The sequence below is a fragment of the Etheostoma spectabile genome, chromosome 21, assembly GCF_008692095.1.
Source record: "Etheostoma spectabile isolate EspeVRDwgs_2016 chromosome 21, UIUC_Espe_1.0, whole genome shotgun sequence".
Classification (NCBI taxonomy): Eukaryota; Metazoa; Chordata; class Actinopteri; order Perciformes; family Percidae; genus Etheostoma; species Etheostoma spectabile.
The window spans coordinates 16,491,161-16,503,564 of NC_045753.1; the positions used below are offsets into that span (position 1 = coordinate 16,491,161).

Genomic DNA, 12,404 nt, shown 5'->3' on the forward strand with positions numbered 1-12,404 from the left:
GATCCACTATATCCCAGGACCTAAAGTGGGAGCTCAACACTGACACCATCATCAAGAAGGTCCAGCAGACAATGTACTTCCTGCACCAGCTCAAGAAGCTCAACCTGCCTAAGAAGCTGCTGGTCCACTTCTACACAGCCATCATCCAGTCTGTCCTCTGCACGTCCAGAGCAGACTACAACGGACAGTTACGACTGCAGAAAAGATCATCGGTGCCAACCTGCCTTCCAATCATGACTTCTACACTTCCAGAGTCAGCAAACAGGTAGAAACCATCACTGCAGACCCACCTCACCCAGGACACAATCTGTTCCAGCTTCTCCCCTCTGGTAGGCGCTCCAGAGCACTGTACGCCAAAACCAACATCACTCTGATGAACAGCTGACTTCTGACTCAGTGTCAGGTTAAATTCCTGTACCCATAATCAGTCTGTTTACTGGTTCATCATTCTCTATTTCAGAGCTGTTCATACTGTTCATATTGTAATATAATAACATATTATTATTTATTCCAGAATTCTTTGCATTATGCTCCATAATTATATTTATATTTATAATTTATCCTGCATACTTTGCACTCTTCATTGTACTATTGTCTCAAGCTGTCTATATTGTTTCTGTTTATAGTGTATATATTGTTTGTTTGGTTGTGTTGTGTATAAGTAAGCGCATTGTGAGCAATACAATCCAAAGCAAAATTCCTTGTATAGATAGATAGATAGATAGATAGATAGATAGATGTTTATTGATCCCAAGAAAAAAGGGAAATTCCTGTGTTACAGCAGCAAAATCAGTATATATGTGTCCTCATAAGTGGCAAATAAAGCTGATTCTGAGTGCATGTATTTTAAAACGTGAGTTGTGGTGTAACAAAACAAAAAGTAAGCCACTGTTTGGACTGAATCTCACTCAAATTGACTTGACCTACATGTATTAAAATGATTGGTTTAAATGTGAGAGGAGGTGAACGTGCAGAACACAATCTGTCATAGTTATTAGGTTCAGTCTCAGAATTCTTGGTACAGTGAGGGCCAAAATAAGGAAGCATGTAGGGCTTTAACCCAAGCTTCAGCGCCACTGGCTTTGAATCTCCCTTTACAGATACCTCATAGGTGTTGTTTGACGTGGTCCTGCTTCCCTTCACTCCGTGCGTTGCCATGACAGATCTCAGGTTGTCCCCCTCCACCAGGAGTTTGTACATGGTTTTGCTGCTCTGTTCGTCAATGTGAATGACAGCTCGGGAGACTTCAGGTATGCCTTGAACAACCACCTTTCCAAGTGAGACATGAGAACAGTTTAAAAAAAAAAAAAATTAACACAGGGTGCCATGTTCTTTTTTTAACTTCGGGCACAAGTTCACGAGTACATCTTGAATTAACATCCAGCACAACACATTAATACTCTTCCATCTTACGAGTGTTACCGATCAGTACTTTGTAAACAAACAGTTTACTCTTTAATTATCAAATAAACAACCAGATTTTTACCTTAGGAAGCTCCTCTTTTAATGACTGCAGCACATAGTACATGGAGCTTTTGCTGTTCTCTCGTGGAGACACACACACCACCGCCTCGCCGTGCACAGCGATGTCCCCTGGTTTCACTCGTAGTTTAGACATGCAAATGGAGTAACGCACCGTTTCTGCATTTACCTATTAGACAAAAACAAAACTCAGAGGCAAAGCTACCTTTTTTGTTCTCAACACACAACACAAAAGCACTGATATATATTGCTTCTCATAAGTTTAGGAACCCATGCTGAAGTTGACTAAAAAGAGGAATAAAAAAAAAAAAAAAAATCATCTTTTGGAAGTGGATCTTAATGCCTGATTAAAAACAATTTGGAAAAATTCAACACTTAAGGATACCAATTTTCTTTGTGAATGAATAATGTATTGTAAATAAATAATGGTTCTTGCTTCAAATACAGGGGGCATAAGTATACACATCCCTATGTTAAGTTCCCATAGAGGCAGGCAGATTTTTAAAGGCTAGTTATAACATGGTTCCAGGATACTATGCATCCTGATAAACTTCTCTCTCCCACCTCATCACGTACCCTTCACCATACCTAGAGATTGGCATGGTTTTATTTCAGTTTGCCTAATAGCTGGTTTGATTTGCACTGAGAAAACTCTTATGGAAAACACCCTATGGATTCTTTTGTAACCATAGCAACAAGAGTTAACTAATCACGACTTAAATGTGTGTCAGCCCCAACCCCCCCCCCAGAGATCTATGTTCCTATAAGTTGTAACAAACTAATTCATCTTTAATCAATGTGTATGTGTGAAAGTGGCGATACAGAAATATTCTGTGTCACTAAGAATAACAAATCTGTGTGTGGTACCTCCAGACGCAGCAGCCTTATTCTCTCCAATGACAATTTCACCAGGATGAAACAGTCGTCTGGTAGAAAAACCTCTTCTATGTACTCAGAAATCTGTATAGGACAGAGACATAACAAGAGACCTCAGCCTTAAGACAGCACTTCAACTGTCACACAAAGACTCTTCAGGACCTATTGTCCTTCAGTCAGTTCCATGGATTTAATTTAATTTTGCATTTCTAGTGATAAGTTGGGGAAAAACATATTTTATTTATCTGATTTGTTCCAACGCCGATGGGCGCTCCCTCTCTTCATTGATTCTCTAGGTCGCGTGACCATATAACGTTACTGTGCTTTCGGGCGGTCATTAGTCATGTTGTGACGTAGTGAACATGTAAATCACATAACTATAGTCGGATGGGGGGGGAAAGATCGGGATATGGGTCCCATCCAGTGCGCCGTACACTTGTGGCACAAGGTGCGTAGTGGAGTTGCGGTGCGCTATACCTCAGCCAACGGTTGTCTTGCTGACACCAAATGTCTCTGCCACAACCTTGTCTTCTGCACAGGGGGCCAACTTGTACAATGCTATGTCTCTCCATTTAGCCAAAGAATGTAGTTTCTAAACTCTTTGATTTAGCAAGCCAGTTTGCAATCTACAACCATGCCTAAAGTCAACTTTAGAACGCTTTGCACAGTCTGGTTTATTAGCTCTAAACCAGTTGATAGAAACCCTTCTAATTCACATTTTCTGTTTTGCAACATTTTACAACTTGACAATTAGATGGAAACATGGCTATTATGGTGTTTTCTCACATAAAACTAAAATGGATTATGGACAATTTTATTTCTATAGTTTATAGCTGACTTTACCAGCTGACATCTCTATTAGCAGTTGAAACAGGGGACGTCTCTTACGTTCAAAAACCAGCCTATACGTCCCGAAATGCTGAGACGGGCCGGTTCAGACTGCTGCAACTTTTCCCTGCAACATTCTAAAACGGTTTTGTCTCATTGCGAATCTTTTGGTCTGAACTTAGTGGTTTGATCATAAAAGAGGGGTAGAAATATGCTGCAGAATGGAATACCTCTCCTAGAAGAGTTTTCTCGATCCTTCCCTTTACCAGCCGGGCAAAGTCAGCGTCGTCTTCCATATCCAAATGAGCAGTGATTATAGGGGTGCTGGAAAGAGAGGAGAGGGCTTTCAATGGATTCTTTAAAAGAAATTAAGGGTGTATTCATTAAAAGACTATTTCTGTGGTCTGGCGGTGTTCATTCTGTTAAATGCCCTAATTTGGTGTGTGTGGCTTAGGTCAAAACGGGAGAACATTTTAATTGCTTCCATTGTTCTCCCCCCGCTCACATGACACGGGTAACACAGAGAAAACATTTCTGTATTTATATATCATACCTGATGTTCTTTGAGGCATTGATGATCTCTTTGATGCGAGGCACCCCCAGAGTGATGTTCATGGACGCTACACCAGCAAAGTGGAAGGTTTTCAGGGTCATCTGAGTACCGGGCTCTCCAATGCTCTGGGCACACAGGGCCCCTACTGCTGAGCCTGGCTCCATCTGAGCTCTTTGCGAGTAAACACATGATAAGAGAGTTTCTCATCGGAATCAACTAATAATGGCAGTCAGTGTACAAACATCATTTTCATCATTATCTCAACAGCCCTCAGGTGACGTACATGAGTGTGCATGACAGATAAAAAAAACAAGTCAATCACTTGATAAAAACAAAGTAGCAACACGTAAAAAAACATCTTTAATATACCAAAACAGTTTAACAGATTGGTTTTGGTGGGTATATAAAATTTATCTTTTCCTTTTAAAACTCTGTTTTGTTGAAAATGGGTATCAAACAAAAATGAGCCCGTTCATCCACTTAAAAGACTTGTACCTCATGTACTTGTCTCTGCAGGTTTCAAGGAACTTCTCCAGCTGGGTGGGGGTTATGCGGTCCAGCTGATAAAGAACTTTTGGCTGCAATAGAAAAGCAGAGAGAGACAATCAACTAAGTTCCACATATAGCGGAGCTGTCGTTGCATCCAGCACATTAATCAACAGCGGGTGGAGCCTACCTCGCTGGTGCCATTGTCGTTGATGCCGTACTTGTCTCTGGTCTTCTTGATCCTTTCTGAGATGCTCTTAATAAAGTTCTTTATCTCCTACAGTTAAGGAAAGTGAATACAACTGTTTCAAAGGTCAAGTCAAAAGGCTCATTCACACTCATCAGAACAGATAATCAAGTCTGTGACCACACATATTTTAGCGTTTTTCCACTGCACGGTACCAGTTCATCTCTACTCTACTCCACGGTTTTGGTTTTCCATTCCAAAAAAGAATCCCTGGTACCTGCTAACAGGTACTTTTTTTTAGTACCACCTCAGTCGAGGATCCAAGCGAGCTAAGGCAATACCAAAAAGTGACGTGAAAACCTGCAGACTCCTGATTGGTCGGAGAGAATCGTCAACAATCCTGCGTCATCATTGCTAGTGACAGACCGGGATGTACTGAACAAACCCGCCGTGTTTAAGTAGTTCAGCCAGCGGTTGTTGTTGTTTTTTTGCTGCCTCCAGCTTCTTTTGAAACTAAATTTGTCTTCAGGCTGTGGCAACAGCCACATGCTGAGAATCAAAAACAACACATCTTCCACGTTCTGTGTGTGTGTCTCGTTAGGTCATGGCAGTTTCCTGTTACGACAACCAGCCACGCATGAGGCGGTACTAATCTGCAATGGAAAAGGAGGACGGGGCACTGCGGCCGAGTCAAGCTGAGCAGGTACCATGTGATGGAAAAACGCCATTAGCTGACACAGAATACAATGTCACGCAGTAGTTAGATAGTACAGTAAAGGCGTGAATAATGCAACCTCCTAGTGAATCACATTCTCTTCCACAATCTCGTTAAAACCATCAGCAGTGCTTTAAAGACAGCAGTCAGATGTCAGTGACCACATGAATCCAAGCAATGCACAATGACTAGGGCTTTTCAAAAGAGCGTCATTGGGGTTATTAAATAAATGATCAATCTGTTCCAGGCAGCTCTCGCTGACACACCATTCTCGATTTAGTTAAACCACAACTCAGCATGCTAGGTCACTATACCTCCAGGTACGTCCCTGAGCCTGTGTCAGTTAACTCCTTCACAAAAAGAGGGAAAGGTTCACATAATTACGGCCACCACTTAACTGCATGTAACTGACTTTGACTTCATGTCATTAATCATTTAAATCTAATAACTACATCCTTTTTTTCTACAGAAAGTCTAATAACCTTTCATATGTCATTGCCATGTTATTCCTCATTATAGCATACTGTCAAAAGCATGTGTTCTTGTGTACTTATGCGTGTGGTCTCTCTGCTCCATTAACCAGACTGTTACTGCACCTTCAGTCCACTCCAGTTTTCAAGTAAACTAAAAAGTAATGGACACACCCACACACCCACTTGAATAAAACATGTGTTGAGAGCCGCAGCACTTACGTTTTCATAGTTTCCTACCCTTGCACAAAAAAACCAATTTATTCTGAAATACAAGTGAGAATGTGAGTGTTTTGCCCCGCCACTGTTTTTTGTTTTGTTCATTTCTTGCGTTTTCATATCCATTCAGCGAGTTTTATTTAAAATAATGAGTGTTGTTTAAAGCAGCAGGGTGAAGTACTTCTGCATGACATGGACAATAAATTGTCTAATCAACAAGAGAGAGGGAATCAACAATCCTTTTAAAAACATATTGAATCATACGTTAATGGGTGTATTTAATCTCAAACCCTGCAAAAGTGAACATAAAACTGAAATTCAAAGCACTATCAAACTAATATCAAAGTAATCAAAGTAATATTAAAAAGGAGTATATTAAATAAAGAAGACACTATAAAAGGCACTGTACTGTGATGAGGTTACCTCCAAGAAGGTCTCTCTGCAGCACAAGAAGTCAGCTCTCTTCATGATGACATCAGCAGTGAGGACCAGCTCGTTTTGACTGAGTGCCGGCTCATCTTGACACACATAGACCGCCTGGGGGGGGAGAAATCAGAAGGAGATCACTGGAAGCACTTCTCAGATCCTGATAAGTCCCTTGCTAACAGTTATGGCACACCAACCCAACGGCCGACCGTTGGCAGAAAAGGCAGTCGAAATGATCATTCGGAAGGTCGATAAAAAAGTGCCTCGGGAACACCGCGAAGCGACGCCGACTTGAGCGTACAATCTGAGAGTGAACGAGACATAATACATCTCCATAACAGCAGGCGGCGCTAATTTGTATTGTTGCTAAAAAAATGAAAACCGGGAATGACGAACGTGTCACGTGGGTCTGGCTTCTCCCGAATTTCAAAGTCGACCATAATGGCAGCTTGTACAGAATACAATCTCATATTTTGCGAAAATAGTTCACCAAAACATGTTTCTGAAAACATTTTAAGCAAGAAATAGGCCATTCAGTTACTGAATCTGTTTATTTGATTGACAAAGGTCTGTCTGAAAGATTTTCATCAGATTTTGAGAGGCGTTTGTCACGCTTATCCCTCCTGTTATTTCCATTAAGTGTTTTAACATAAGTGCACTGATTTGCTAGTCAATGGCTAGCATTGCAACAATCAGATTGGTCATTGAGTCTGACTGACCGCCCTCCGACCATCCAACTGTCTATTCTTGATTAGTTACAAAAGAAAGAAAGAAAAGAATTCTTAATATGATCATATAAATTTGTCTTCAACTCAAAAACATAAGGTTGTCATGTTCACTTATCAACTCCATTGGAAATAGTGTCACTCTACAGTCAATACTCAATCTATGAACTATACAGATTCTCAGCAGAGGAAAGATGTTATAAATGCTAACGAACGTATACAAGCTACTGAAAGCAGCCAGGCAGTTACAGTAGCGCTTACTGTAATCATCTCATTGCACGGTTCCTAGCCACAGGAACATGTATCAGTTATGCAGAAAATCTCGTTGTTGCTTCACTAAACTACTAAATATGAGTGGTGTGTTCTATGATCATTTGCCTACGCTGGCTCTAAAATGAGCTTCTCTAAAATCACAGGTATCGTAGATTAACAGTTCACTACATTATTAATCAGCCAAACAAACGTGAACATTGGTATAGGAATAATGTTATCATCCTTGGTCCTGATTTGCTAAAGTCCATTTTACACTGCTGGTCTATTGCAGTTAATAAAACAATTAAAAAATTGTATCAGCCTGTTGTTAGGACTATTTATCACAGATAATATTCAAACTGATTTGACAATGATTTGTTGAAAAACTAAAGTGATTTCCATGTCTCCTTCATGGTGGAACAGTGTCACACCTAAATGCACTTCTTGAGTATAACATCAAGGCAGAGCCGAATGAGCAGCTGATTAGAAATTTGCATTGAGAGTGTGTCAAGTGGTGAAATATATTTATTCACTTATGAATTAAAAAAATAAAAATGTTGTGCCAGCATAATTGTATTGCCTTATTGCGGCAACAATGTTGCTATTTGCATTTTTTCTTTTTACAGGTGGAGGCAGGCTGCATTTTATGTGGTAGAAGAGTTGCCCCTTTATGTGGATGTGCAGAGAGCCAGAAATAGAAAGCCTGGGTTAACAGAGCATGTTGATAACCGCTGTCATGGTACCCGTTATCTCCGATTAGATGGTCAGGCTTTGTCGAGCCAGCTAAGGCAAAGAAACCCTGCCTCTGTCGAACTAGCTTGGTGGTACACCCCTCTGGAGGTTAATCTGCTGTTGACCGGAAAATCAATTCTAAACTACCGACCAAATTACTCGGCCAACTAGACTATTTCCCGCAACAACAAAAATTTTTAAACATCATGAAATTGTATTCACACAACGGGTTGTAAACACAGAAAGGTTTTTCAATAAAAAAAAAACAATTTGCTGTAATTTAAGCTCCTGTGTGTTTTCATATGCTAATGAACTGCCTCTATGGCTGGCAGTAGGCGTCTCGCAGTTGGAGAATATTCACACTGGTGTTTGTTTTCCCAGAGAACCAACATTTAATAAAAGACTTCACTGAACCAATGCTTTGAGACAGGAGCTTAGCTTTCTTAATGAATGTTGCACAGGGCTGATAACACATCCGTCCGTTGTCCTTTCCTGTGCCGGTTTTGTATCTTGAATTTGCCCAGGCAACAGTGAAGACACTTTTTGAGAGTAACAAAAAAAAAAAAATCAGATTAAGGCATAGTTGGGGCACTGATTTGGACGTTCATTACCATGGCAACGGGCAAAGTTTTGAAGCATTAAGGTCAGCCCGAGATATAGTAAATGGCAATATATTCATTGGTTCTTGAAACACATATCATGCCACAGACCCAGCAACTGAATCACCATTTTTTTCCCTGTTCATTCGTGCTTTCAGCTGAGCAGATGGATTTTCCGGGATAACACTAAGCCTGCATAAAAAAGATTTTTTGTGAAACAGAACAGACTGAACATTAGCATACAAATCTCTAAGTGGTGTGTAGTGCACATTCGTTGTTTATCAAAGTTGAGATAAGGATATGAGAGACCAAACAAAACAAAAACGAAAGACTATCATTAGAATCGTATGTGACTGCACTAACAAAACAGGTTATGTGACATAAATCACCTATTCTGTATGTTTGTACATGTGTTGATGTATGGGTGTGCAGGGAGGCAGGAATGCATCTATGTGGATGTGTTTTAAAGATTATTTTTAGGCCTTCATTTATACAGGACAGCTGAAGACATGAAAGGGAGAGAGAGAGAGAGAAAAGGGCCGCAGGTCGGAGTCGAGCCCACGGCCGCTGCATCAAGGAGTGAACCTCTATACATGGGCACCTGCTTTACCAAGTGAGCTACCCAGACGCCCTGCGTGGATGTGTTTAAGGAGCAAGAAAACTAAAAAAGAAGGCCAAAAGAAAGAAAACGTCATCCCGGTGCAAAAACTGTCTGCTCACCCGCATGTTGTCTAGGACTCTCTTAAACTCCAGCGGCTCATCCTTGCCCTCCATGGCAGCTGGATCCAGACCATCGCCGCCATAAATAAATTGGATGACGTCGCCAGTGGAGCTGCGTACTGTCAGGTCGTATTGTGAGCACAAATCCTCCAGGGACTTCACCAAACGTCTCTGTCCAAGTACAGGCAGAAAAACAAAAATTATCAGTGACATACGTAACCGAACCCACAGAAAAAAAGCCCCCTCTGTCTTCACTTAATTAACTCATGAGATAAAAATTATTTTTATAAATACATTTCATTTGCATATGTAAAGACATACTTTATTAACTGAAGGACGCAAAAGTTTTAATTTTTTATAATCAATAAATCATGTAGGTCATATGTCATGCAAAAATGCCACACATAAAAATGTAATGATTTGCTGCTTTTAGTGTTTGTATCATTTGAAATTGAATGTGGTTGGGTTTTGAACTGTTAGTTAGACAATTACCAATATAAGGAATTCATCCTGGGCTTTGGGAATTTGTGCTGGGCATTTCTGGCATTTTTGTTTTTAGACAAGTTTTAGTGAGATGGAAAAGCATAAGAGCGGTGAGAGTATCCAAAATAGTAAAGTTACAGGCCGAACAGCTAAACATTTAGCTGTAAATCCCTATAAAGCTCTTATTTTATAATAAATAAAGTCACTATTTTATAGCAATTTCTGCTATAAAATAGTGACTTCAAAAATCTGCATGAATGCACACCAAAGTCTACTGGACAAACAATCAACACCATAACTGATCCAGGCACACACTGTGATTCATGCGCACTATTCATCAGCATGGCAACAGGAGTGAACTGGGGGGAAATAATCATCAGGCATTACCTGCATATATCCAGTCTCTGCCGTTTTCACAGCCGTGTCCACCAGACCCTCCCGGCCAGCCATGGTGTGAAAGAAAAACTCTGTGGGCGTCAGGCCAGAATAGAAGCTGTCGGCCACAAAGCCTTTAGCAGCAGGCAGCTGTAGAAAAATCAATGTAAAGCCATTAACAGGCCTGAGTGTTCTAGTGTGAAATGTGCCTTTCTTTTACAGGTGTCCATGTTATTACAGCCTGTGATCAGAAAACAGAGATAAAAATTGAGACACTAATTTGAGTAATTGAATGCATTGATGCGTATTGATTTAGCCAATCAGAGGCTGGGGAAACTTCAGAGCTGATGGGCCATTGTGAGACCTGGATGTGTGTATTTGAAAGATCAATAATTAAAGGTTATTCATTAAAAAAACACACACACAAAAAAAAAGATAGCACAATAATTAAAATTAATAAATTGGATCTTACTTTTGAGTGCTTTTCAAAGTGAGGCAGGGAGCGGTTCTCAAAACCATCAGGTACTCTAGAGCCACTTATGGCCTGCTGGCCCACACAGGCAATCATCTGAGAGATATTAATGAAAGATCCTGTACGTGTACAGAGGAGGTACACAAACAAAAATTAATAAAAAATAAACACATAAAGAACACATGCAAAGGTAATGCTTAATAATGATTCCATTTGAGCAGAAGAGCAAGTCGATTTCGTTTGCTGTTTAAAAAAACAAAAACATTCACTGATTATTTCTTAACAGGTTAATAAGGTGGTTTTCCCAGTTTCCTAAACTGCCTCAGCATTCACAAATAAATCTCGAAATTAGAAATATATGAAGCCAAAGTAAGATTTCATTATTGGTTAAGTTTCCCTTTCAGAGAGCTTACCTTTGGAGCCGCAAAGAGCCATGATCAGAGGGCTGTTGCTCTTGTCAAGCTCCCTGAGGCAGGCACTGCCAGCTCGGTCTCTGATGACGGACAGCTCTCTCAAAATGAGAGCCTATTGAGAAAGACACACAACATAAAACAGCCTTGGTGGCTGACATGCAAACATTAAGTAAGCCAACGTCAAAAAACACAGTCGAAAACTGTGTTGTTACCCGTGTTCAGAGCCTTTTCAAACAGATTCTACAAATGATTCAATCCACATCAAATGAGTGACACATGCTGAAAGTCTCTTCAATAAGCTTATATTTTTCTCTTGTGAAAGCATTAGTGCTTGTATCAATAAAAATCGGCAATATAGATGTGCAATTTAGATCTGTGGATATAGATGTAACTCAAAAACAGTGGCCTAAAACTGTTTACGACATGGGAGAATTAAGGTACCACATTTGTAATTAATTAATAAACTAGCAATCTGTGATTGCTTGTAGACAAAATCACAACAAATATCTGAAATATATAAACATAAAGTATTGGGGTGAAATTATTTTTGATCCTTGGTCAAGAAACATACCAATGCAGCAATGCGTTCAAAAGTAAAGGTTTCGATGACTCTCAGCAAAAAAGACTGGGTTTTATGTTTTTTTAGACATCTGATTACATATAGGCTTGTTAACATATTTCAACGGGTATATTTCAACATCATTACGCTGGTTTATTTATGAGAAGTTCATTGAAGCCTTTATGTTTACAGGCTTGTGGTGATGTGCAATGTGCTACAGGTGCCCAAGAAAATCTATGTTTGGTACTGCCAATTTGTTTCGTTTTGTCATGGTCAAAAAATCGTGGCAGAGAATTGTGATGTAAATTCTAAGCTAAAAGCATATTTTTCTACAAATCGTGCAGGGCTACTATCGGCTGACATTTTTTATATGAAAACATACCATGCACAAAACTTTTGGTAGGGATTACTTAAGTTTGATTATGAAAGAAATTCACTGAGCGTGCAACGTTTTTCAGTTGAAAAAATATCTCTTCAGCTCTGTTTATTGAACAATGTAATGTCTATTTAAGACATTCTGTTTTGGTGCCATTTTTATTATCAGCAAGCCTGTTCTTTTAGCAGCTTCTGTTAAAAGGAAATTAGAAAGCTCACCAACTTCAGTTCATATCTAATTCCCTTTCCTGATCATTAACCAGTTCTTCCACTACAGGAAGTCTGTCCACTGATGACTCACTTGTAGTGTGAATAGGTCAGTGCCTTGGGGAAAGAAATTGTGAGCTGCAATCAAAAGTATTAAATGAAATATTTTAAACATGATGTGGTGTGAACATGGCTCATTAAATGACACACACACACACACACACACACACACACACACACACACACACAC

General features: G+C 39.8%; 1 protein-coding gene across 2 annotated transcripts in view; it reads right to left on the minus strand.

Annotated features, from left to right (window-relative positions):
• The window catches only part of polr3a (polymerase (RNA) III (DNA directed) polypeptide A), a 21,520-nt gene that overhangs the window by 2,054 nt on the left and 7,062 nt on the right, over positions 1-12,404 (minus strand). Inside the window, exons 15-27 of one of the 2 annotated variants that reach the window (XM_032501381.1) lie at positions 11,014-11,125; positions 10,601-10,719; positions 10,141-10,278; positions 9,271-9,441; positions 6,240-6,353; positions 5,442-5,477; positions 4,416-4,502; positions 4,235-4,317; positions 3,740-3,910; positions 3,417-3,510; positions 2,350-2,442; positions 1,487-1,651; positions 1,105-1,269 (exon numbers count right to left, since the gene is read on the minus strand). In XM_032501381.1, the coding sequence (XP_032357272.1) occupies positions 1,105-1,269; positions 1,487-1,651; positions 2,350-2,442; positions 3,417-3,510; positions 3,740-3,910; positions 4,235-4,317; positions 4,416-4,502; positions 5,442-5,477; positions 6,240-6,353; positions 9,271-9,441; positions 10,141-10,278; positions 10,601-10,719; positions 11,014-11,125 (1,548 nt within the window). The remainder of the gene's footprint in view (positions 1-1,104; positions 1,270-1,486; positions 1,652-2,349; positions 2,443-3,416; positions 3,511-3,739; positions 3,911-4,234; positions 4,318-4,415; positions 4,503-5,441; positions 5,478-6,239; positions 6,354-9,270; positions 9,442-10,140; positions 10,279-10,600; positions 10,720-11,013; positions 11,126-12,404) is intronic. The other variant, XM_032501380.1, reaches the window with a different exon arrangement.